At 42.4% G+C, this 27,376-nt stretch overlaps 2 protein-coding genes across 3 annotated transcripts in view; one reads left to right on the top strand and one right to left on the bottom strand.

The window, feature by feature from the left end:
- The window catches only part of NIPAL3 (NIPA-like domain containing 3), a 46,132-nt gene extending 33,244 nt beyond the window's left edge, over positions 1-12,888 (bottom strand). The window contains exons 1-2 of one of the 2 annotated variants that reach the window (XM_012650950.1): positions 12,778-12,888; positions 9,473-9,823 (exon numbers count right to left, since the gene is read on the bottom strand). In XM_012650950.1, coding sequence (XP_012506404.1) covers positions 9,473-9,565 — 93 coding nt within the window. In that variant the 5' untranslated portion in view covers positions 9,566-9,823; positions 12,778-12,888. Of the gene's footprint in view, positions 1-9,472; positions 9,824-11,715; positions 11,754-12,777 lie in introns of those variants that run through there. The other variant, XM_012650951.1, reaches the window with a different exon arrangement.
- A 1,292-nt stretch (positions 12,889-14,180) lies between these two features.
- Positions 14,181-27,376, top strand: part of STPG1 (sperm-tail PG-rich repeat containing 1) — a 47,363-nt gene continuing 34,167 nt past the window's right edge. Inside the window, exons 1-2 of the mRNA XM_012650879.1 lie at positions 14,181-14,277; positions 19,493-19,632. Of these exons, the coding sequence (XP_012506333.1) occupies positions 19,542-19,632 (91 nt within the window). The 5' untranslated portion in view covers positions 14,181-14,277; positions 19,493-19,541. The remainder of the gene's footprint in view (positions 14,278-19,492; positions 19,633-27,376) is intronic.

Below are 27,376 nucleotides of genomic sequence, written 5' to 3'. Positions count from 1 at the left end.
ACTGGCAGCAACTCTACAGGAACTGCCTCGGGCAGGTAGGGGACAACAGGACTCTGGTTCTGGCTCCCAAGGACACACCAAGGGTGCTCTGTTCCCTTTATGGGAGACTAAGGAGAGCTGGAGACAGGAGTTGTTTGGAAACCTGAGGCCTGAGCAACGGCTGCTCAGGACACTGGGGGACCACACAGCTGCAGGTCCAAGGGTGGCCTGGCGGGATTTGCTCCTCTAAGGCTCGGTTTCTTCCTCTTCTGTTAGAGGAGATGACAGCGCCTGCCTCTCGGCGCTGTATTGGGGACTTCCTAAGACAATCTGGAGAAAGTACTTACCTCTGTACTTAGAAGTGGGGTGAACCATATGAAACTGCCAACATTTAACCACTTCTGACCTACAAAAATGGTAGTTTCATATGGTTCAACCCATGACTGGTAGCTATTTTTTTTAATAATTTTTATTTCAAAATACTAGGGGGTACAAGTGTTCTTGTTACATGGATGAATTGCATAACGTCAAAGTCAGGGGTTTTAGTGTACCTGTCACCAGAACAGCATCCGCTGTCCCTGACAGGTAGGTTTTTATCCCTCACCCCCTGCCATCCTGCTATTTTATTTTTACCCCAAGAGACCAAGCTGGACTCTGATGAGATGTTCACTAAATCCACAGGGATTTAGTCTGCGATGTAGTAACAACTCGCCACCAGCGGAAGTAAGAGCTGCAGGGGAGAGGGAAGCCGGCCGCTGTGGCCACACACACATCAACACTATTTCAGAGAGGGGACAGGGAGGGGTGGGATCTAGACGTGAAAACTGTAAATGGGGCAAGGATAAACCAATGTAAGCGGTCCAAATACTCGAGGTAAAAGGTTGAGGCCAAGGGAAAACTTCCCTTTTGTCCTCTGAAGGTTAACTGACAAACAGGATGAACGGCGAACGAATCTATTTGGTCACAGTTTTACACGACACGGGAACCTTCAGAGTGAAGACCCAAAGACGGAGGAAACTGTCCATCTTTATGCTTAGGTTCAAAGTACGGACAGCCATGCGGAAATATGAGTGGACACACAGGTATGATCTGATGCTAACAGACTGAGTGGGGAGACCCAGCAAGGCCTGTCTGTCTAGATTCTTCTTGGCCTCTTTGTGCAGCATTCCTTCCTTCTGGATGTGGGCAGGACCCTCTCTGGAATGGGGGTCGTATGACCTATAATCACACAACAGTAGGTCAGATAATTTCTTTATGGCCAGTTTTTACACAGAAAGATAGGGGGACAGTTCGAATAGTATTTTGAGGTTTTATGGCTGGCTTTGGGGAAAAAGGGTTCTGGTTTCCACGACCCGCCTTTGGGAAGAGGGAGTGTGGTTCTATGGTGAGCCTTGGGGGAGGATGAGGGGCCAGAGACAGGAGGGCAGGAGAAGGTCAGAGAGAAACTTTTGCTTCCGAGGCTTTGTTTTGGGGTATCATTTTCTGAGCCCCAACAGTTACTATGATGATAAAGGCTGATATTGACAGACACACACCTCCTCTTCTTAGGGCTGCAAACAACCCTGCGAGGTGGGTGGCACCTAAGTTGGAAGGATTTTATAGACAGACAAAGTAAGGCTCGGAGAAGTGAAATGACCTACTGAAGGTACAGACGGGAGGATCTGAAGCTAGAAGTCTGATTTCTGGCCTCCTAAAGCTAGTCACCCCTCCAGACTGCTCCACTGTGCTCTGCAAGGTGCCCTTCAAAGATGACAAAGTCAATTAGGAAAAAAACACCACCGCCTTGTAAGTGCTCCCACTAACAACACAGGCGGCTGAGGTCTCTTTCAAAAGCCACTTCCACAAGCATATTAAACTCCACATATAATGACAGGTTACAGACAGGCATGATTGGTAACAGCATGATACAACTCATGCCCTTCCATTTAAGCATTTCAAAGGGCTTCATCAACACTAATTATGCCCCAAAGCCCTCGTGAAGTGGTGACTGGCTCAATTTCCTGAGCATTTAAAGTCAGGCAAAGAAGCTGCCACTGGCCAGGGTTACGCAGTTGAACACATACACCTATTAGGCGCCTCCAGTGCCCGGCCCCAGGCAATCCAGAGGTGAGCACTCCTGACAGCCTGCTCCTCCGACCTTAACGCCTGGAAACTGTAGATGGGGTGCCCAGTTCTGCTGCGGGGAGGGGAGGGAAGGGCAGTGCCTGGCCTGCTCCCACCTCCAGATCTCGCCGGCAGCTTTCTGAAGTTACCGTGCTTCTCTTTTTAATGTGGAACCACCCTGGGTGTTTTCTCTGGGGTTATAAAAGGCAGTATGTTCACAAGTCCACATGCACAGTTAACCCAGAATGGGGATCCCACTTTGCAATCAGCGGCTCTGTCCCTTAAGCAGAGAAAAGGTGCAGACTGGACCACACGGTTCCCAGCTGCGGGGTAGGTGTGGGGACTGTCTTGTGGTGGCCTCAGGCCAGAGTCTTCACCTGTGGCCTCTCTGGTCTCTGAGTTACTCCACCTGCACTGCCAGGTCAGGCTGATTCTTCTGAGGTGACACCTAAGCAGGTTCCCACCTGTTCCAGAATTCACCGGGCACAGGCTGGGTCTCAGTCTGAACCGTCAACTGGGGTGAGAGGGATGGGAGGAGGGAGGCAAACACCTCAATGGGGCTGTTCCCAGTGGAGATCTGTTAACCGAGAAGGCCAAAGACTCCACCAAAGTCACAGAAGTTGAGGGTGGCAGGGCCAGTGCCAAAAACAGGTCTCCCCACCCCACTCTGGTCCCAGTATTTCACAGGTGAGGAAGTAAGAGGCCTCCCAACTATCAGGGGCCTTATAATTACTGTAACCATATATCATCCAAATGGGGACACTTTGAGAATGAAAGGGGACTCTTAACATAGACAGACACAGGCACAAACCGAAACTATGGTTGCTGTGGTCATGGTGCTGTCTCTGAACAGGGAGTGTCACAGGCGAGGGAAGTGGGCTGAGGGAAAGCCACGTGCAGGCAGCAGGAGTTCAGACTCGGCTCAGACTGGTCACAGCTCCACAGGCCCAGATATCAAAGGGAGGGGGCAGTGAACCCCAAAGCACGCCTCTCTCTGCTTTGGCTTCCCAGCGTGGGCTCTGACCACAGCAGACCTGGGCTGGGGTCCTGCCTCTGCCACTTACCGCTGCATGACTTCAGGGAATTAGCTTAACTCTGAGCCTCAGCTTCCACATCTGAAAAATGAAGCTGACTGTAAACCCCAGAGGACTGTGTTATTAACATATGAAATAAAGCACAGGGTGAAATGTCATCAGACAGGGAATAAATTCTGAACAATTCTAGCTGATATTATGCTTCATTTTTGGTTTTTTGTTTTTTTGAGACAGAGTCTCACTCTGTTGCCCCAAGTGAGTGCCGTGGTGTCAGCCTAGCTCACAGCAACCTCAAACTCTTGGGCTCAAGCAATCCTCCTGCCTCAGTCTCCCGAGTAGCTGGGACTACAGGTGTGTGCCACCACGCCCAGCTAATTTTTCCATTTTTTTGTAAAGACAGGGTCTCACTCTTGCTCAGGCTGGTCTTGAACTCCTGGCCTCAAGTGATCCTCCCACCTCAGCCTCCCAAAGTGTTAAGATTACAAGCATGAGCCATCGCACCTGGCCTACTATGGTTCATTTTATGATCATCATTACTACTAGCAACAGCTCTAAGGGCCTTTCTGACTCTGATAGTCTCTGATCCAAGAATTGATCTTTGACCACCTACAACTCTGAAAGAAAATAAACGTGTGCCCAGAAAAGCAGCCAGAGGTCAGAGGCAGGAAACCTTGGTGAATACTGGTATCCAAGTGAAACCTCAGCGCAGAGCTGCCATTCCCAAGGTCTGCTTTACATCTGTCAACAACAGCCTCTATTTAAACACCACGGTGCCAAGACCTGTCATCACCTGCTATTTAAACTGGTCTCCCACAATCCCTTGGGCTCCTGCATCCTGGCTTGCTTGGAGCTATTTAAACTGGTCTCCCACAATCCCTTGGGCTCCTGCATCCTGGCTTGCTCGGAGGGTAGCTTGCATTCAAATGCAAGGGATGCATCAGTCTGGCTGGCCAGGCTCTGCTACACCTGTAACCTGGCTTCAGGCCAGCTCCCCGACACTCACCTTCTCCTGCAGGTGAGGCAATACCTTCCCCACGATTGTCATTTCCACACTTAATAACTAGTGTCGGGGAGCAGAAAGGGCCTCAGAGTGCTTGGCACAACCTAGGCAGCAACACAGGCATACAGTCAAAAACCTAGGCAGTGCATAGACTTAATTGGAATCTCAGCTTTACTACATATTGACTGTGTGGCCTTGGGCAAGTTAATTAACCTCTCTGTGCCAGTTTCTTCACATCTAAAATGAGATTATAACCATACCTACCTCATGGGGCTTTGGTGAGGATTAACACAGTTCCTGTCATATAGTAAACACTCAATATATGTCAGCTTCTATTATTATTATGACTACAACAGTAATTGTTAATTGGCCATGGAAGCGTAGATAAAGGACCTACATTTTATTGCAAGGAATACGGACAAAGGCTTACATGGAAAAGCTGACACTAGAGCTGGAAGGCTGGGTAGGATTTCCACAGACAGAAACAGGGGATGGTGCAGGTAGCTTCAGTTTTCTCATCTGTAAATTCAGGCCATCCTCATAACTACCCTATAGGATGGATTTACACTGACCTGCAGAGGGGTTACATGATTTTCCCCACGTTATAACGCTAGAAAGAAATAGAGTCAGGATTTGAGGCCAGGTCTCTCTGATTCCAAAGCATGAAGAGGGGAAGCTGTTTCTGTCCTCTTTGATTTTCTTAAGGCTATTTGGGTTGCAAGGAATAAAAACTCATTTTAGAGAAGCTGAAGTAAAAGGGGAAATTATTACAAAGCTGAAGTAAAAGGGGACATTATTGCAAGTAAAAGGGGAAATTATTGCAAACCCAGGAGCAGGGAGGGCAGTGGGACTCGGAGGGTGCTGGAACTCATACTGCCTCCATTCTTATGCTCCTTGGGAAAGTCACCATGACTTATTTATCTTTTTGCTCTGGCTTGAAGATATTCCATGAAGTATTTCTATCTTTGCACCAAATTCTGTCTTAAGGGGTAGATACTGTAGAATGTATCTTCTCCACCTCCCTCCTATTCTGTAAGCTAGGAAAGATATATATCAATTATCTATATCCTCCCACCCCACCCAGCACAAGCATGGATATTGCAGGTGCTGCAATAAAATACCTGTTCGCTACAAAGAAGAAATTGAGGCCCAACTCTTCCAGTTTCCACAGTGTCAGGGTCCTGTGGGGAGCTGCCGCCTGGGCAGCTCAGCCTGCGGGTCTCTCTCTAGCAGAGCACCCTCCCCAACAACCAGAATTCATACTTTGCTGGCTAGGGCACAGGGCAGGCTGCAAGTCAAAGGCAAACTGCTTGCTCCTAACTTCATCTTGCTGATTAAGCCTGACTTTGGGTCTCCCAATATTTTCCTTGTCCCAAAGATAAGAGATGATTTTGGGGCAGCCTGCCCAGCCCACATGACCACTTTTCTCTGAGAGTTGCCCATAGTGGTAGAGCCCTAGAAACCATGTTTGCTGGTTGCCCCACCCCTGGCCATCAAAAACTGGACCATGCAGACACCTGACCCACACTGGGCCACTCAGGTCTTCTCTCTTTTGAAAGGTGGTATGAGTTCCAGCACCCTCCAAGCCCCACTGCCCTCCCTGTTCCTGGGTTTCATGAGCTACCCTGTAGCTTTGTAGTAATTTCCCCTTTTACTTCAGCTTCTCTAAAATGAGTTTTTATTCCTTGCAACCCAAATAGCCTTAAGAAAACCAAAGAGGACAGAGACAGCTTCCCCTCAGAAATCCCTCTCCTCATCCCCAGGCAGAACTAACCACATCTCCCCCGCTACTCGGTGAAACTTCATCTGTTCCTCCTGGTAAGCCCGTGGCATTTCTGAATCAAGAGCCTCCTGCACGTCTAGCACATGGTCAGGCACCGGGTTGGGTGCTTTTTCATTGATTCACACAGCTGTGGGAGGGAGGGAGCTTTTACTACGACCATTCTACAGATAAGGCAGCAGGAGCTCTGGGTGGCTAAGCCCTATGTCCCAGGTCACTTAGCTACAAAGAAGCAGAGTAGGGATTGGACCCAGGTCGTCTTCTCTTTACCAGTTTTGGCCAGCTCACAATCATGTGCTCACATGCCTGTCCCCAACCTCAATTCGTATGCTCCTTGGGAGAGTCACCATGACTTATTTACCTTTTTGCTCTGGCATGAAGATATTCTGTACTCAGCAACTGAATTGAATTTGTGATTTAAACAGAAACTTACTAGAAATCTCATCGGGGAGGGCGTTCTGTGTTTTCTTACATTCTATATTTGTCTACTTGGCATCCATTCATCAGAGGGCCAATTGTATTAACTATATTTTCTTATGTTTTGTATCCTCTATGCTCTGGTATCTGTGGCCTCACTGAATGAGGAGTTAGCAAAGGAGCATGCCTGCCATATGCTAACAGACCAGTCCAGGGCCTACACCTACAGCCATCTCCTTCATCAAACTCTCAAGGTATCAGACAACCCAGAATTATTCAAATTAGTCAATCCTGAACTGTGTGCCTTGTCCTGCCTTGCCTTTCCCATGGAAACACAATAAAGGCTCTGGTCTAGGCTCTCCTCTCACTTCCTCTGCTCCTGGCCTGATCAACCTTGGTGCTACGAGCGTGGCCATTGGTGGCATGGCGTGCCCCACCCTCTCAGGAAATGTAGGTAATAAAATCTCCTTCAATGGCCTTAGCTGTATATGCTGTCACTCTGTCATCTCCATAAATTAAGACTTCGGCACAATTCAGAGAGAATAGCTTCTATCATGACATCATAAATGCTGTAGACTCTGAATATCAAAAAGCAGAATGGAATGTTCTGGTTGCTTCACAGAATGAAAGCACTCAGCACCTTCAAGCTGTAAGCCCCTGGTGTTGCTCACTCAGGCCAATCAAGGGCTCCTGAAACTCCTCCAAAGTCAGGACTGTGCCACTATCAATGTGTTTTCTGACTGGACAGGAAGCTGGTTACCCCCGAGGGGAGGGAAGTGGCTAGCAGGGGACACGGGAGACTTTGGGTTACTAGTGATATTCTGTTTCTTGATTTGGGTACTAGTTACATGTGTGTACTCTAATAATTAAAATTTAACATCTAGTGCTTATGATTTGTACACTTTTCTATACTATACTGTGCTATACTTCGAGAAAAAGGTTAATTAAGAAAAATTTTTTCTGATTTAAAACCCTGCTCTATGTTGAATGATGCACCGTGAAGCACAGGGGCACCTATAAATACGGAACAGCAACACTGCCCGCTTGAGAAGACTTTGTTTTGCTCACTTTGAATATCAGTGATGACTAAGACGTGGAGGCCTGAGATCCTGATTTCTCAGGATGATAGAGTGGGGGGTGGAGAAGGAAACTTAGTAGATCTTCTGGTCTAGACATTCCCACACCTGGCTGTTTGTCTGATTATCTGGAGAGGTTTTATGAAATGCAGACCTGGTGTCTCGCCTAGATGTGCTAACACACAATTTGCAAGGGATTTGAGATGAAGGGGTTAAAGGGTGAAGGCAGGGAGAGGTGCGTCCAAGGCCTAGAAATCTGTATATTTCAGAACTCCCCAGGTATTTTGGGAGATAAGCTAGGATTGGGGACCATCCATGAATTCTACCCTTTCGTTTTACAGAGACAGAAAGGGAGGCAGAGAGAAGGAAAGAGACTTGCCCAAGATCACACAGCCAGGGGTGACAGAGCTGGGCCAAGAACCCAGGTTTCCCAATTCTTTTGTCTGATACTCTTCCTATCATAGCCCTAGAAGAATATGGTAGCCACATAGGGAGGGGAAACAACAGGCTTTCATGGACAGAAGATCAAGGACCAAGATGCTAATGATGAGAACATGTCATCTTGGCCCTGAAACTGATCCGACTACGGACATGAGCTACGAGGTCCTCCTTGGTAAGGCAGAGTCTTCTGTGAACGTCAGAGTCAATCCTTGCTCTAGTACGAGTCTAATTCCAGACAAATTTTCATAATTTCCCTACATGTTTAGTCTGCCTGGGTGGTCAGATGGAACTACAATGATGAAAGCTGCTTTTATCCCCAGTGGGGTGTGGTGGTGTAGGGTGAGCACAGGCTGAGGAGCTAGTGCAGGGGGAGGCAGGGCAGTGCAGTGGTTAGGAGCACGGGTCCCATGGGCAATGTGACCTGGATGTAAATTCTGGTTGCGCAACTTACTAGCCATCACAGAACCTCTCTGTGCCTCAGTTTCCTCATCTCTACGCTGGGGATAAAGACGGGAATGGCATGCACTTGAGAAACACTGGCCATTATGTGTGAGTCATTGTTCTAAGTGCTTCCGAAGTCATTTAATCCTCACAACCACTAGGAGGTAGGTACTATTATTATCCTATTTTACGGATGAGGAAATCTGTACCTACTTTAGAGTGCTACTGTGAAGGTTATCTGAGAAAAGGCATGTGAAGAACTTAGCACGGTAGCTGGGACTGAATAAGTGCTTAAGAAATATTAGTCATTGTTGTTATCATAATTATTATCTAGAACGAGTAATGGTTCTAGCTCTGCCTCTCAACTTGCTCCATGATCTTAAGTATGTCTCTTCTCACCTCTCAGCCTCACTTTCCCAACTCACAAAATAAGAGGGTTTCATGAGATGACCTCTAAGGTTTCCTTTAGCACTAGGATATGAGGAGTCTCTGACTGAGCCATAAAAAATGATTTTCAATAGAAAATCCAAGCCTTCAGATGCTGCACTGATAAGTATTTAGAAACAATTAGACATTAAAACCCCTAAAGGTTCATTCCCTTTGATCTGTTCATTATACCTATAGGACTATATCAAAGGAAATTATCAGAGATGAGCACAAAGATTTGCACTCTGGGATGTCATTGATTACAGCCACCCCAGATTAGAAACAACCTGAATATCCAACAAGGGACCTGTTGAGCAAATTTTGATACAGCAGCTCAGCGGATGATTGGGCAATCATTCAAAAAGCACGCTTTCAATCACTGCTCAATGACATGGGGAAACACTTCACAAGTTGGGTTAACTGAAACAACTAAGATACAAAACTTTACGTACAACATGACTTCAAATTTGTAATACCAGAAAAAGACAAGAAGGACATATACTGAAATATGAACAGAGATTGTCTCCAATAATGGAATAAGTGATTTTTAAAGAATTGAATCTTCTAAGTGATCAATTAAAAAATGGAATCTCCTAATTTTATGTATTTTAACGAGCATTTCTTTTGATTACATATTTCCCTGTACGTGTGGAGGGCCTGCCCGTTTCTGCCAGTGACAGGCACGCACACCCTGGACGTATCTTTTAGCCAACGTGGCAGTGTGTTACTTTCTTGTTAGAAAAATACGAAATTCCAAAACCAAAAAAGCCCTTGCCTTGTAGGAGAAGGAGCCCTCGCTCGTGGAGCTGGCGCTGCTGGTGGGCGGGAGCTGCTGCAGCTGCAGGGTGGCGCTGTGGGCTCCGTCCATGGTGGCCTAGTGGCACATCCCCACCGGCCAGCTGAGGAATTGCAGCTGCTGCTAAGCGGGGCCCAGGCCAGAAGCCATCTCTCCTCGTGGGGTTCACCTGCCTCCAGCAGCCATCTCTGCTCCCTCGCGCTGAAGGAGCACTTGGAGCCTCTTCTGGCTGATTTACAGCCTTTTCCTCAGCTTCACTCAGAAAGTGCCAACTTCTGTGTCTCTCCCAAGCAGGCAGACAGGGGTGGGTTTTCCGATTCTGGCGGTGCTCTAGGATGGTGGAGAGGAACGTTAAAAATGCATGAACAAAGAAACATGGAGCCCAGCTTTATTACCCGAGAAGAGAATACTATTAGGATAAAACACAACTGGCCATGAGAAGTGAGGCCATCTAAAAAACTCCATCATGCCTTTGGCCCCCTTAATAAAGACATGACTCATCTACCTCAAAAGCTTCCTCCCTGTCCCTTAGACATGCCCCTTCCTCTCCCACTCTGCTTCCTTGCTCCCATCATTCCCTACTTTAAATCCTCCTTTTATCCATGGGCTCTCAACACAAGAAGTAAAATACTACCTAAGTCTACTTCTCCAGGCCTCCAAAACAAAACAAAACAAACAAAAAACCCCACTACCATAAAAAGGGAACCACTGGGTTTCAACTTAGGAAGGAAAGAATGAGAAGAAAAGTTATCTCCATGGAAGATAGAAGAACTGGCCTGCCATCGAGGGTCAGCCTGACACAGGTGAGGTGACACAGGGGGTGGAAAACTTGTGTGACCAGATCACTTTGCCTCTCCGAGATTTAGCTACTTCATCTGTGAAGTGGGGTTAATAATGTGGCATCAAAACCAGCACGATGATAATCCCTGTTAACTTCGCTGGACGTATATTTTCAGCGCTTCTCAAACATTTCCTACCAAACAGAAAAGAAAGAGAAAGTGCCTCCCTTCCGTCCCAGGAGGCATGGCCAAAAACCTGCCACCAGTGCTAAGGGTTTCTTTGAGGTCTTCTTATAATAAAAGAAAAAAATTGTATTCTGATGTATAGTCTACATTTATTTTAATATAAAAATGTTTTACATTGCTTTTGATCTGCCATGTACTGCCTATTTCACCTTGGCCAGGTCATTTAACTTTTCAGCCAGTTCCCCCAGCTGTAAAATACAAATGACAATGTTTGTACAACACAGGACTGTTGTCAGAATTAGATGAAATAATGTATGCAAAATGCTGGCACAGCAAATTAAGGTCAATGAATGTCAGCTATTATTAGTATTGACTGTATTTTCACCTGTTTAATTTACGCATGCATATTTCTTTCTTTCTCTTATTCATTCAACAAATATTTATGGAGGGCTCACTGTGTGCCAAACAGACACAATCTCTGTCATGTCCTGAGGCTTCAAAAAGCTGCCTCCTGTCTATCCTGTAGCTTCCAATTCCTTCTGCTATCAGGCCCCAGGCCTAGGAATTCTGGTTCCGGTATGAATAGCACATGCATATGTCACAGGGCAAACACCATGTCCACCACTAAGAGACGCCAGATGCAGGCTTAGCACAGGGGCAGCCATGGAGACCATTTGGCCCAGGTTTCACTTTGTCAAAGGGTCTCAAAATTAAATGATTGCTGCTACCTCCAGATGGATTTGTACATTCAGTATACACACATGAGACGTATGCACTCATCAGGTAACTCACATCCCACAATTATCCTTCACTATACTTTGGTGTGTGTGAAAAGCATTATCTGTGTTAAATTTCTGTATCCCAGTTTCAGCATTTTTAATATAATGAGAGCCTTAAGAGCGGCCAGGGCTCTTTCTACCTCTGAGAGGCCCTAGGAAGCATTCAACTGGTAGTTGAACTCCAGTGAGGTGCTTGCTGAATCCCGTTCTGTCGCTCCCTCCTGACCTCTAGCCCAGAGCCCCGCACAGTGACTGCCCCTCACTGCCGTACTTCCCTACCGACTGACCAAACGCAGGCCTGTGAGGCACCAGGTGCGCTGTGGCCACTTCGCAGTCAAGAATGTCTTACTCAGGCCTCATCAACCACAGCTCCAGAGCTACAACAAACAGATACCCAGCTCCACCCTTAGAAGGTCAGAGAAAACAAACAGGCCTTGGGAACACACCAAGGGGGTGGGGGGAATCCAGGCCTCCTGACCTCCTTTAGACCAGCTGGTTTGTCCAGGTGGTTTTCTGGTTTTGCTTTTGTTTGTGGTGGTTAGCATTGCTGTGGTTTAATGTGCTGTTGAAAAGCAGTTTCCCCATCTGCCTCCGGAACCCCAGGCCTCTGAGGCATGCCTGCAAAGATAGAAAACTCTCCCTCAGCTGGGTGGGAGTTTGGAGTGAAAGGCTAGGACAAACCCTTTGCAAGTTGTACTCCCTTAAAAGGCACACATTCTTTGCCCGGTGACACTCTTTTCCTGATTTCAAAGCACTTTTCCAGGACTAATTTATGTCCAAGAGGCAAGTAGTCAACTCTGTGTTGGCAGCCACCCCACAGAGACACGGTCACTGATCCAAGAAAGGAGGAGAATTCATTAGATACTTGCTTCCACTCCCACCCCCACCCTTATTTCCATTAATTATTTCACCAGTCCCACAGGGCATGTTTTACAGATGAGAGAACCGTGGCTTATGGCCACTAAGGGTAGGGTCTGTATTAGAATTTAGCTCTACCTGAACAACAACAACAAAAACATGCTCTTTCCCACCACCTGACGATTCGGCTTCTAGCATTGAGTGCCGGTCACATGCCAATCTTTCTGTTTCTAGGCTTTGGCTCACGAAAGGGTTACACACTTCCGTCCCCTCCCATTGAGTTGGAAACACTGCACTGGAGGAGACAGTAGCTCTGTTCCAGCAGCCAGCGCAGACTAAGAACGCCTCCCCTCATCCCAACTGCTAACTCCACCACCTGCTACTGCCAGGAAACCCGAGCAGGCATGCAGAGGAGTAATTTTGGCAAAGTGGCTCCATTTCACTTCCTGGTTTGGTAAAGCCGGGCATCACCTTTATTAAGGCAATCCCATGGCCCCTATCCTCTCACCCTCGATTCAAAAATGGAAAGAACATCCTGAGGCAGCGGGACCCAAACTAACAAGGCTGGTGACAGCAAGAAGGTAGGGTATTCATGCTAGGGGACATCAAATGATTACAAACGCAATCGCTCTTCCTGAAAAAAACGAAGGCTAAATTTCCCCCAGTCTTAATTACTACTCACCGGCGGCGTCTCCTCTGAGGTTCACTTATCAGAGGTTTCCGAGAAATGACCGGGACGCTCCGCGCAACCCGGAGGCACAGCCTCCTTAATTCCTTCCCAACTCGGGGCTGCCAGGGTGCTGCAGTGTTTTGCTTTCCGAGGCCGCGATTTGATTTGTCAGGCCGCCTGCCAGTCAGAAGCTATAGGCATTTCGCGCAGGCGGGTGGCTGCGAGGAGGGAGTGGGCGGGACAGCCCCCGGCTACTGGCCGCGCCGTAAAGCTTGCTTGCAGCGTAGAGGAGCAACCTGGGGACCGAGCCGGCGCTCACCTGAAGGGGTCCCCTCTAGCGGCCACAGGAGGAACCTTGCAGCAAGCCCCCCTCCCCCTCTCCGGCTGTCCTAGAGAGCTCAGGTGATTCCTTACCTCCAGCTGCCCGACAGGTGGGCTCGGCTTCAGCCGCCTGCCAACGTCCTCCCTTGTTATCCTCATAGCCGCCTCCCGGGCTTTGGTCCTGCTTTCCCCGCACCCCATGCTCTCACCACATATTCAAGTCCTAAACGGCATTTAAGACCCAGTTCACCCCAAAGCTCTCGCAAGTACTCGCGGCCATACCTTTCCTGCCCTCCCGGAACACCTGTTGGCTGTGCTGTGTACCAAACCTCCCAGCAGTCGCGAAGGTCCTGCCATAATGGACAGCTGTAATAATTAACATGTGTTTGGAGCTTTACAGATGCCAACAAGCTTTTCATCATTTTCATGTGCACGCACGTCCTTTCAGAGCCTCACAGCAACGAGTGAGACCTGGAGCCATGCCGGCTTTACAGATGATAAAACGTCCTGTGGGCCGAGGCCTCAACAATGAGGAGGCGCTTATGGGTTCAGGTCCTGGGGCGGAGGGAACTCACAGGGAACACTTGGGAGAGGACCGAGTTGGCATATTGTAGGAACTCCCCAAAGGCCAGCGGGCTAGCAGTGGCTTATAATATTTGGGGGTTTAATCCCAAGTTTAAAGGGGAGCCATTAGAGGGCTTTAAGCAGGGGAGTGACAAAGTCACTGTGACCGCTCTGGAGCGTGCAGGGGAAGCTCAAGGAATACTACGTGGCTGCCCTTGGATAGTTGCCCATTATCAATCTTGTTTTCAGCTGCTATTATAAATAGGGCTTGGATGAATGTCAATTCTCTTAGGTTTTTTTCTCAAAGTAGGATTTTTGAGTGGGCAAAATTACAAGACTTTGGTCTATCACAAGATTTTTGACGAGTCGCCTAAACAAATATCTATTAGTTCTCCCCACGGGTCCTGACGTAATTAATCTGAACCCTCAAATTCTGGTAGCTTCCTGGCGGGCTTTGAAACGCCTCGAAGGATTGGTCAACAACCTTTCACGCTAGAGAAACAGGGGATATCATTGGCTAGAGTTACTTAGCGGCGGACGGAAGGTGGACGCTGGAATGTTAGGCCTGTGGTTGCCATAGCGACGGAGAGGTTGGGCGGGCCGATTCAGCCCTGGGGACTCGACGAGGTAGGGGGTAGTTCCGGTCGGGGAACCGGTCCCTGCGGTCCTGGAAGGAGGACACGGCGCACCCCCTGGGCTGCCCACTGAGACCCCCGGCCTGCGGGCGCGTGCGAAGTTCCCCGGGCGGAGCTAGGGGGTGTCCCGCGGGCGGGAAGAAGCCACTGTGGAAGGTACCCCTCCGTGCTCGGTGCTCCCACATGGCGTGCCTTCTCCGCGGAGCTCCTGTGAGTGGAGTGGGCATCAGAGCCCTCTGCCTCAGCCTCCACGAGTGCACAAGCGGTTGGGGCTCCGGTGCCGCAGTGGGTGAACGGTAAAGAGCTGAACTCTAGGACTAGGTCCACCCCAACACTTTGGGTGTCCCTCAGCAAGCGTCCTCCCTGTGCTGGGCCTCCATTTACCCATCTGTAAAATGAAAGGGTGAGATTGGAATCTAGCGGTCACTAGCCGGCCACTAAGTTTCTTCCAGTTCTCTGACATACTTTCTCAGCCTATGAAAAATATCTAATGGGTTATTTACCTGACAGTGCTTTGAAAAATGTAAACTGTTTCCAAGATGTCTGATAGCATTATAACTGAATTGATTAAAATCACCTGTACTCAAAACTGCTGACACAAACCCCTTAAAATTCCACATAAAGTAACAGTATACATGGGTTAGTATATATTGATATACCATGTACAGTAATATGTATAAATATATAAAATATATGATAATACTGTAGCATATATAACATTTAAAAAAAAATAGAGATGGTAGAATGAAAGCATGCCTACAGTTGTAATCATGTGAGTTAAATACTTACAGAATCTAGCTCCTAAAGGAAAGAATTGTATTAAGAGCCCTTCTATACACACTCTTGCTAAAATATGTCTACCTCCAGTATTCATTCATTCCCCAATTACTTATTACACATTCCACAGATATTTATTGAGCAACTACTATATGCCAAGAAAAAGGCTGAAGGTTCAGTGATGACATTCTATTGAGGAAGGTCACAAACAAATAACATAATAAATAGACAATGTAATGTTGGGTAGTGAGGAGTGCTTTGAAAAAGGTAAGGCATGGTAAAGGCCTAGAGAGAGAGCTTCTTAGAAAAGGGGGGTCAGGGAAGTCATCCCCAAGAAGGTTTGAATAGAGACCCAGGTGAAACTAGTGACAGGACCAGAAGATGATGTCCTGTAGAAGGAACCTCCATGCTACAAGGAAGTATTGCAGAAGCCAGTGTGGGGTAGAGGAGTAGTCTTTAGGTGGTAGGATATAACAGCTGCCTTCAAATTCTTGAAGAATAGTAATATTGAACAGCGGCTTTCAAACATTTTGTCTGTGACCCATAGTAAGAAATGCATTTATATTGTGACCCAGCGCGCACACCTGCACATAACAAACTAAAACTTCACAAGAGACTGTAGACTATCGCAGTTTGAAAATCACCAATGTGGAAGAGGAGTCAGACTTATTTTGAGTTGCTTCCAGGGTTAGAATTAGAAGGAATGAAAAAAATTAGAAATAATCAGCTTTGATACAGGAAGGAACCTTCTAGCAGTTAGAAACGACACAACAGTGAACTGCCTCAGGAATTTTCAAATTGTATTCTGGGGAACCTTAGCATTCTGTGAAAATTCATTGCAGTGTCAAATATTTGCTTTATATTTTAGAAACTAATGTAATATCCTAATTTAAAAAAAATAACCATACCCACTCAGGGGTGATAATTGTCAAAATTTAGCATTTTAGCATATCATGTGTGCCTGAGAGGTGATTATAGAGATTCAGACTGAGCAGAAGTCAGACTTCCTGGGTTCAAAGCCTAATTCGACTCTTGATGAGACTTTGGGCAAGTCACTTAACGCCTCCCTCTAAACTTAGTTTTCTCATCTGTAAAATGGTGATAATACCTCACTGGACTATTGTTAGGATTGCATGAAGTATTCTATACACGGCATTCAGGACTGTAAGGGCTCAATAAATGATAGCTATTGTAATATTTTAAGCTGTTAATACAATATCTCTGTGCATATATTAAAACCTAACGTTAGTAAAAGCCTACTGTAGGCCAGGCAGCATTAACTGTTTCATGTGGATCATCATATTAATACTCACAGGCACCCTGAGAGCAGGTACTGTTATCATTCCCATTTTATGGAGGAGGAAATGGGCTCAAAAGGTTAAGTTATTCATCCAAAATCAGAACTATTAGGCAGCAGGGCATAACCTTAAATTCAGGACTGGATTCTCCTGACCACTGCATTGGCCCCCACCTGGGAATTGCTGAAACATATGCTGTTGATGAGGAAGGTGCTATACCTTCACTGCCCTTTCTTAGATTTCAGGCCCATGCCATCCTGTCATGAACAGTTGTACAAGCAAGGGTACCAGTGAGGCACACCTGGGCAGTGGTCTGTTCACATCTGGGATGTACCTGCTCTCATCCTGACTTCACAGGTATGATATGAGAAGACTGGAAAGCATTATTAAGTGTTGCCTCTTGGTGGTAAAATAATGGATTGTTTGAAAACTTTTTGTAATTTCTTATATTTTCAAAATATCGACTATGCATACATTGCTATTTCAGTAGTCCCGCCCTTATCCAAGGAGGATACATTTCAAGACAACCAGTGGATGCCTGTAACCGTAGATAGTACCAAACTTGATTGCTGTCATTCGGAACATGTTTCTGTCTTTCATGCATAAATTTAATGCCTTTTCCTTCTCAATTGAGCTCTTATCATGCTCTGTGGCTATAACTTTTGCAGTTTGAGGTGAGACAGCACAAATATCTTTTTTCCTCTTCACAATTTCATGCATAAAAGATTCATTCTTACTATGGATTTTAGCAATGTCAGCATACCCTTTTTTTTCCTCTCCTTATGAAGTTGAGAACTTTCACCTTTTCACTTAAAGGAAACACTTTACAGCTTCTCTTTGGCATATTTGAATTGCCAGCATCGCTACTCTTGTGCTTTGGGGCCATTACTAAGTAAAGTAGGCATTACTTGAACGCAAGCACCTTGATACCCTGACAGTAACCATGGCGGCTACTAAGCGACTAACAGGCGGGGGTAGCATATACAGCTTGAATATACTGGACAAGGATGATTTCATATCCTAGGTGGGACAGACTGGGACAGCACAAGATTTCATCATGCTACTCACAACAGTGCACAATTTGAAGCTTATGAATTATTTCTGGAATTTTCCATTTAATATTTTCAGACTGTGGTCAACTGTGGGTAAGTGAAACTGCAGAAAGTGAAACCACAGATGGGGGACTACTGTATAATAGGAAGCTTAATTTTTTTCTGATCGCTCATAATTCTAGAACACTCATTCATTTTTAATGACAGCTTTATTGCAGCTAGGGCAGTAGATAGTTCTTACTAAAACAACAGTATGTCACTGAAGGGTGGTAAGTGAATAGAGGCTGCTTTTAGAGACACTAAAAGACATTGTTAAGCTGGAGTGGTGATTGTGCTATGATCATTATTGATTTGTTTCTTTTTAAAATCTCAGTTTCTTGAAGGGTGTTGACAATAATTCTATTAAATATTAAATTTTAGTGTATATTGCCAACCAAAAAAGGTTGAGGATTGCTGCTATAAGAGTGATAAAGTAAGGAACAAATAGGGAGGGGGAAAGGAGGGCATAAAATCATGTATTCAATCCTTCATTCATTAGTATTTGTTATATAAATGGTGTAAATTTCTTAGGAAAATAAACAGGCAAAAGGAACCCCAAGTCTGCTCATGAGGAGTTAATTGCTATGGAAAATAAATTGTGCTCCTGCTGTTAACAACTAATAAATAGACAAATACTTAAACAACTCTTTTTAGACATTGGGCAACAGGCAGTGTAGTACTGCAGTCCCTGAGGGAAGTAAAACAAGGTGAGCCCTATAATTGCCCCCACTTAGTGCTGGGGGGAGTTTCCAGGCCACATTGCAGGGAAGGGGGAATCCAAACAAATTTCAGATTTCTGTGTTGGTGAGATTAAAATCAGAATTCAGGGAGACCAAAGAGGCTGGAATTTATAAGGAGAACACCAAAGGGAGGGTGCTGTACAGAAGATGTTAAGAAATCTGAAGAAAGGTCACCTTAAGTCTTTGATTAGTGATCTTCTCAAGCATGAGAGGAAACTAAGACTGGGAACAGACTCACGAGAACAGTAGGCTGAACAATTTCTGGGGCTTACACAGAACTGGGAATATTTCATGTTACCGCAACCCAGATGGAGAGACACTATATTAGATAGGGATTGGGTAGAGTCTGAAGAAGTGTCATGCCTTAGTAGTGGAGATAAATTATTCCCATAATAAAAGCTGCCCTGGACCTGAAAGAATCAAATGGATCAACGATTTACTGAAAAATGTGCCAGGAAAAAAAATTGCAACATTCTTTACAGGACTACATCAAAATCTAGCTCTCAGCAATGTGAAATTCATAGTGTTCAGTATCCAATATAAAATTATCAGACATGAAAAGATATAGGAAAACACGATCCATGTCCAAGAGGAAAATCAACCAACAGGAACAGTCCCAGAAATGACAGATCATAGAATTAATAGGAAAGGATCTTAAAGCAGCTATTATAAATCTTACAAATATGCTCAAGGATGTAAGGGAAGAAACATGAATGTGATGAGGCTAGAAATGGAAGATATAGAAAATGGGCACAAATGTAACTTCTAGAAATGAAAAATACAATATTCCAAAAAAAAATATGATAGATGGTATTTGCAGCAGCTTAGACACTTCAGAAGATCACTGAACTTGAAGACAGAGCAATAGAGACTATCCAAATTAGTCACAGGGAAAAAAAAAGACTAAAAAAATAAAAACACTGAACAGAATCTCAGGGACCTTGGGAAAATATGAAGTGATCTAATACATATAATTGTCATCCCAGGAAAGACCTAGGGGGTAGAAGGCAGAAAGAATATTTGAAAAATAATGGCTGAATATTTTCTAAATTTGACAAAATCTGTAAACCTGCAGATTCAGGAAGCTGTAGGCAATATCAACAGTGAACTCTCGCAGAGTTCCTACTATAAGCAGCACAAACAACGTACTTGAGACTTGAGGTCATAGGACTTGGTAGATCTTAGCCTTCACCCACATGATTTCTCAGTCTATCCTGCAGATGGAACAGAACCCAGTCACCACGATTATTATAACAGCAATGTGGAATGATACCTACAAATGCTGTATGTTGCTCTTTCAGGTGCTCAGAAGAACAGTAGAGGTAGAAGTTTTCATCAAACAAATGGATCATGTTCCAGAACTTTGCTGACATGGACAACTCTGCAGAGAAAGACAAACGTACCAGCAAACTTCCCAGACGTGCCAACAAAGTACAGAAAGGTCTAGTGAACTTAAGTAACGTGTCTTTTTGGGGAGGACAGAGTTCCTGATATATGTTCATTTTAGTACATGAGAATAAATTTGGGGCATATGGAATATATATTATGCCTCAATTTAAAGAAGTATTAAAGAAGAAGAGAATATAGTAAATCCTGGGTTATATCCATAAGGCCATGCTTAAGGCATATCAGATGGATTCAAGTGTGATGATTGGGAAGAAACTGCAAAGAGAGGATGAGGGGGAAGGAGGGAGCTCTTCAACAAAAAAAAGCAGACTTGTTATTTCCATGTATCTGGTAAGAATCTCAGTCCTCAGATTTAGATGAGTAAGAGATCTTTCTTTATTTTCTAAAACTCAACTTGAGTTCTGGCCATAAGCCCGCATTCTGCTGGGTTGTTGGAAAGGGTAACTCCAGCCATTATCAGTATATATCCTATCTTCTCATTTCAAGTTTGGATTTTTCCCAGTAGAAAGAAGTGATGTGATGGTGGGAGGCTGGGGGTGGGGAGGAAGGAGTACTCAGGTCATAAGCCAACCATCCACACTGGTGAAATCTCCACTGCTCCAGTCCACGTGCTCCCTTTGGTTTTGCTGGTCCACACCCGCAGTTTAGGAATCACTGCTGAGGCTGGAAACCTCATTTTGAGATCCCTGCAGGCCCCACCACTTTTTCTTTCCGGGTATTACCACCAGGGGGCGCGCTGCCAGAGTCACTGCTGCTCTCAAACCCAGAGATGGATCTCTCTTCCTCCCATCCTCTGATTTTTTTTTTTTTTTTATTTCAGCATATTTTGGGGTATAGATGTTTAGGTTACATATGTTCCCATCCTCTGATTTTGCACTCTCTTCTCATTTAATATTTCTTTAAATTGAATCACAGCACATATTCAGGAAAAGTACACAAATTATAATTGTATAGCTTAATGAATATTCACAAAGAAAATGCCACCTATGGAATCACTTTTCAGGCCAACACATACAGTGTCAACAGCATCTCGGAAGCCCTTGGCTTGTCCCTCCCCAGATGTTATCACCCTTTTTTGTGTAAACGCTACGGTTATCTTGACGTCTCATGTCATTAATAACTTTAGTCTGTGTTTGAACTTCATATAAATTTGAATTATGCAGTATGAACTCTTTTCTCTCAGGCTTTTTTTCACTTATGTTTGAGAGATTTCACTTCATATTGTTTCATGTATCAGTAATTTGCTCATTTTATTGGTATTGTTTCAATATATGACAATTTATTCTGTTGAAGGACGTTTAGGTTGTTTCAAGTTTTTGGCTATTGTAAATAAAAGCTTCTATAACTATTCTTGCACATATCTTTTAGGAAATGTATTTTATGTATGTCTTGGGTCTAGACCAAAGGAGTATAATTGCTAGGTCATAGGGTATATTTAAGATAAACTTGGTTGATACTACCAAACAATTTTCCAAAATGATTGTGCTAATTTAATCCTTACAAGCAATGTATGAGAATTTCAGCTCAGAATAGTTTTAATTTGCATTGGCCTTTGATCAATGAGATTGAGCACTTTTTCATATGCCAGCTGGCCTTTTGGATATTCGCTTTGGAGATGTGATTGTTCAAATTTTTTGTACATTTTTTTCTACTGGGTTTTTCTTATTTATAGGAGTTCCTTAAACCATTCAGTTCTTGTCTTATTTATAAAGTTTCTTTAAACCATACTAGAAATGAGTCATTTGTTGACTACAGGTAAATATCTTCCCACAGTCTGTGATTTTCTTTTCTGCTCTTCTAATGTTGTGTTAATAAGCAGAAGCTCTTAATACAGCCCAATTTATCTTTTCTTTATGGTTAGTGTATATATCTGTCCTATTTAAGAAATCTTTCCTCATCCCAAGATAATTTCTTCTAGAAACTATATTATTTTACCTGTTACATCTAGGTCTACAATTCACTTGGAATTGTTTTCGTATATGGTATGAAGATGTTGCCCACTCTGTTATAATATTTTCCACATGTATATCGAATTGACCCACAACCATTTATTGAAAGGCCATTTTTTCTCTACTACTCTGTATTGCTGTTGTTATCTTTGTCATAAATTAAGTGTCCATGTATATGTAGGTCTGCTTCTGGATTCTCTATTCTGTTCAAATATCATACTGTCTTAATCACTTTAACTTTATAACAAGTCTTTAGTAGTATAAGTTCTTCAATCTCTTTGTGCTTCTTTGTTTATGTTGGCTGTTCTTGGCCCCATTGCTTTTCCATATAAATTTACTTTTTTATGTTTAATTTTTATGGATATATAATAGTTGTACATATTTATGGGGTACATGTAATATTTTGATATAAGCAGAAAATGTGTAGTGATCAAATCTGGATAGCCATATGAATTTTACAATCAGCTTATTAATGTCTTTAAAAATCATTACTCTCATTTTAAGTTGGATTGCATTGATTCTAGGAATCAACTTAAGGATAATTTACATCTTTATTATATTAAGTTCTTCAATCCTTTTATATCCTTTATTTTATTTAAGTTGTCTTAAATTGTTCTCAGTATTTTATAGTTTTCTATGTAGAAGTCTTGCATATCTTCATTATGTCTATTCTAGACATTTGATTTTTATGCTGTTATAAATGGTAATATTTTAATTTCATTTTTAATTTGTTGCTGATATAGAAATAAAATGAATTGATTTTTGTATATTGACCTTGATTCTAGTGACCTTGTTAAATTCAACTATTACCTCTTATAGGTTATCTATAAATTTCTTTTGAAATTTCTCCATATATAATCTTGTAATATGAATAATAACAAATGTATTTGTTCCTTTCTGATCTGTACATTTTTATATATTTATATAGACTTCTGTACTGGCTAGAGACCTTCAGTACAGTGTTGCCTACAAGGATGATACCAGTTGTGCTAGTTTCACTCCCTGTCTCAGGGGAAAGCTTTTAATATTTTACTGTTTAGTGTCATGTTTGCTGCAGGCTTTTGTTATGGATACCTTTTATCAGATCAACAAAGTTTGCTTCTATTCCTAGTTTGTTAGGTTTTTTTTTAATCATAAAAGGATATTAGTTTTTATGAAATGCTTTTTATCTATCTACTAAACAGTTAATTCACCAAAAAATAATAATAGGCCAGGCGCGGTGGCTCACTCCTGTAATCCTAGCACTCTGGGAGGCCGAGGTGGGTGGATTGTTTGAGCTCAGGAGTTCGAAACCAGCCTGAGCAAGAGCGAGACCCCGTCTCTACTGAAAATAGAAACAAATTAATCAGACAACTAAAAATATATAGAAAAAATTAGCCGGGCATGGTGGCGCGTGCCTGTAGTCCCAGCTACTTGGGAGGCTGAAGCAGGAGGATTGCTTGAGCCCAGGAGCTCACATCTTAGCTATGAGCTAAGATGACGCCACGGCACTCTAGTCCAGGCAACACAGTGAGACTCTGTCTCAAAAAAAAAAAAAAAATAAAATAATAATAATAATAAAAGATATACAGACAGCAAATAGCATATGAAGAGATATTCGGCATCATTAGTCTTTAGGGAAATAAAAGTTAAAACCACAATGAGATACCATTACATACCTAATGGGATGGCTGAGATTCAAAAGACTGCCTGCTGTTGAGGATGTGAAATAATAGAACTCTCATGCACTAATAGTGGGGATGTACAAAGATAAAACAACTTTAAAAAACAGTTTGTCAGTTTCTTAAAAAGTTAAACATATGATCTAGCCATTCCACTCCTAGGTATTTACCCCAAAGAAATTCAAAGACTTATAGTCAGATGCTCATAGCAGCTTTATTTGTAACACCTGAAAACCGGCAGCAACTTAAATTTCCATCAACAGTGGATAAATAGTTGTCACATTTTTATACAATGGAATGCTACTCAGCAATAAAAAGCAATGGAGAGATGAATCCCATAATAATTATGCTGACTGAAAAAAGCCAGACAAAAAAAGAGTACATACTGTAGGTATATGATTCTATTCTGGTCTGTTGAGATGATCATATGATTTTTCTTTTTTAGTTAGTTGATATGGTGAATTACATTGATTTTCAAATGACAAGCTATCTTTGCATTGCCTTATCATGATGTTAAACTATCTTTGCATTTGGTCATGATATATTATTTTTTTTTACATATTGCTGGATTTGATTTGTTAAAATTTTTCTAAGAATTTCTGTGTTGACGTTTATGAGGGCTATTTATCTGTAGTGGGCCTTGTAATGACTGTCTAGTTTTGGTATTTGGATAATTCTGGCCTCATAGATTGAGTTAGGAAATGTCTCTTCCTCTTCAATTTTCTGGCATGTTTTGTACAGAATTGATGACTATTCTATAAATGTCAAGTAGGCAAAGTTAGGTAACAGTATTGTTCAAGTCTCATATATCTTTACTTATCTTTCTACCTATTTAAATTATTGAGGGAGAGATTTTGAAATCTCTGACTATAATTGTGGAATTTTCTATTTTTTTTCTTGCAGTTCTATCACTTTCCGCTTCCTATTTTGAATCTCTTCTTGTTGGGTATATTAGCATTTAGGACTGTTATGTTCCCTTGGGGAATTGACCACTGATAATAACCCCATTATGAAATGACCTTCTTTATTGCAGTTAATATTTTTTTTCTTAAATCTTTATCTGATATTAATATCTAGCTTTCTTTTGATTAGCATTAGCATAGTAAATCTTTTTCCATTCTTTTACTTTGAAATTATTTCTGAGTTTATATTTAAAGTATGTTTCTTGTAGGTAGCATATAGTTGGGTCTTTGTTATCCAACCTGATAGTCTCTGTCTTTTAATTGGAATATTTAGACTGTTTACATTTAATATGATTATTGGTGTGTAAATTTAAGTCTATCATTTTAAGATTTGCTTTCTGTATGTCCCATCAGTTCTTTGTTTACTTTTTTCTGTCTTTTGTATTGAGTATTTTTTATACTTCCATTTTATCTCTTTGGTTAGCTTATTAGTAATAACTCTTTGTAGTGTTTTCCTAGTGGTTGCTTTAGAGAAAAGGTTGGCAAACTTTGGCCCTTAGGCCAAATCTGACCCACTGCTCATTTTTATAAATAAAATTTTATTGGAACACAGCCACACCTATTAGTTTATGTATTATCTATGGCTGCTTTTACTCTCTGGCTTTAGTCTGTTGATTTATTATCTATAATTTAATTTTACTCTATAATAACAGCATTGACTAGTTGCAACAGAGACTAAATAGACTGCAAAGCCTAAGATATTTACTATCTGGCACTTTATAGAAAAAGTTTGTTGATCTCTACTTACTTTAGAGTTGATAGTATACATCTCAAACTTATCACAGTCTACCATCAATTGATGTTGTAACACTTCATATGTAGTAGAAGAACCTTAAAACAGTATATTTTTATTTTTCCCTTCCTGACCTTTGTGCTGTTGTTGTCAAACATTTTAGTTCTACATGTGTTATAAACCCCACAATTCAGTGTTATTATTTTTGCTTTAAATAGTCAGTTATTTTAAAAATGATTTAAATTTTCTATTTATATTTAAATTGATTAATTTATACTTATAATTTTATACTTTCTATTTACCCACATATTTGCTATTTCCAGAGCTCTTCATTCCTTTATGTAGATTCAGATTTCCAATTGGTATCATTTTGCTTTTGCCTAAAGGACTTCCTTTAACATTTCTTATAGTTCTAGTTTGCTGATGATTAATGCTTTCAATATTTATATATTTTTAAAGGTCATAATTCCATTTTTGTTTTTGAAGATATTTTTACTGGGTGTAGGATTCTAGGGTGATAGTTTTTTTTGTTTCAGTACCATAAAGATATTGTTTCTAACAGTAATCTGCTGTCATTCTTGTATTTGTTTCTTTGTATGAAACATATCTTTTTTTTCTCTGCCTGATTTTAAGACTTTCTTTTTATCACTTTTAAAAGCAATTGGATTATGATGTTCTTTGGTGTCATTTTCTTCATGTTTCTTGTGCTCGAAGTTCATTAACTTTCCTGAATCTGTGAGTCTATTGTCTAGTTTATGAAATTTGAAAAATTTTCAACCATTTTTTCTTGAAATACATTTTCTATTTTCCCTTTCCTCATATTTCTTTTTTGCAGAGCCTGATTACATGTATACTAGGCTTCTTGAAGTTGCCACACAGCTCACTGATACTCTATTTGCTAGTCCTTTTCCTCTCTGTGTTTTATTTTGGATAATTTTATTTCTTTGTCTTCAAGTTTACTAATATTTTTTCCTACAGTGTCTGATGTGCTGTTAATGTCATCTAGTATATTTTTAATCTCAGACATCTTAGTTTTCACATCTAGAAGTTTGATTTGGATCTTTTTTTTTATCTTTCATGTCTCTACTTAATATGTTCTAGTCTTTTCTCTAGCTTTTTGAACATATGGAATACAGTTAGCGTAGTGGTTATAATGTTCTTATCCACTAATTCTAGCATCTGTATCATTTTGAGTTGGTTCTGATTATTTTCTCTTCATTTTGAAGTATATTTTTTCTTTTTTTGTTTGCCTATTAATTAATTAATTTATTTATTTATTTATTTTTGAGACAGTGTCTTGCTCTGTCACCCAGGCTGGAGTGCAGTGGTGCCATCACAGATCACTGCAACCTCTCAACTCCCAGGCTGAAGCAGTCCTCCCAGCTCAGCTTCCCAAGTAGCTAGGACTACAGGTGCGCACCACTACATCTACAAAATTTTTGTAGACACAGGGTCTCACTATGTTGCCTGGGCTCGTCTTGAATTCCTGTGCTCAAGTGATCCTCCCACCTTGGCCTCCCAAAGTACTGGAATTACAGGTGCGAGCCACCACACCTGGCCCATGCCTATCAATTTTTTATGAAGGCCAGATATTTTTAATTTTACCTGATGGGTGCTCTCTACTCTTACAATTCCATACATATTCTTATGCTTTTATTATGGGATGCAGTTAAATTATTTAGAAACAGTTTAATTTTTTCGGGTCTTGCTTTTAAGCTTTGTTAGCTGGAACCAGAGTGGCATTTAGTCTAGGGATAATTTTGCCCTATTTCTCAAAAAAAATACTTCTGCATACTCTATATTCCATGAATTATGAGGTTTTCCACTCTGACTCGTGGGAACAGGAGCAATTCTTGGCCCTGTGTAAATTGTCCAACCTAGTTCTTTCAGGTGGTTCTTTCCCCTGCCTTGGGTAGTTTTCTCACATGCGTGTGTTGATTAATACTTGGGAAACTATCAGGGGACCCAGGTGCAGAGCTCCATAGCTGTTTCTCTGCATAGCTCTCTCTTCTCTGGTGCTCTGTTCTGTGAACTCAAGCTGTCTTGGCCTTTCTGGACTCCCAGATCCATTTCTTAATGGAAGAAGACCACCAGACTGCACCCAGATCCCTCCTTCCTGTGCTATGGCCTGGAAGCTTTCTCCAGGCAGAAAACTGGGGGCAATCTTGTTGCCAGCCTCATTTATTTTCCTTCTCTCAGGAATCCTGTCCTTTGTTGCCTGATGTCCAGTGTCTTGATTGTTTCATTTATTTTGCTCATTTTTAACTTTTTTTTTCCATATAAGAGGGCAAATCCAGTCCCATTTTGGCTGGAAGTACGAGTTCAATTATCCAGATTGTTTTTTATTATTGATTGATTGAGACAGAGTCTCACTCTGTCACCCTGGGTAGAGTGCAGTGGTGTCATCATAGCCCACTGCCACCTCAAACTACTGGGCTCAAGTGATCCTCCTGGATCAGCCTCCCTGGTAGCT

Source organism: Propithecus coquereli, unplaced genomic scaffold, assembly GCF_000956105.1.
Source record: "Propithecus coquereli isolate 6110/MARCELLA unplaced genomic scaffold, Pcoq_1.0 Scaffold341, whole genome shotgun sequence".
NCBI lineage: Eukaryota > Metazoa > Chordata > Mammalia > Primates > Indriidae > Propithecus > Propithecus coquereli.
The sequence above is the reverse complement of the archived record's forward strand: the minus strand, read 5'-3'. Positions and strand labels throughout refer to the sequence as shown.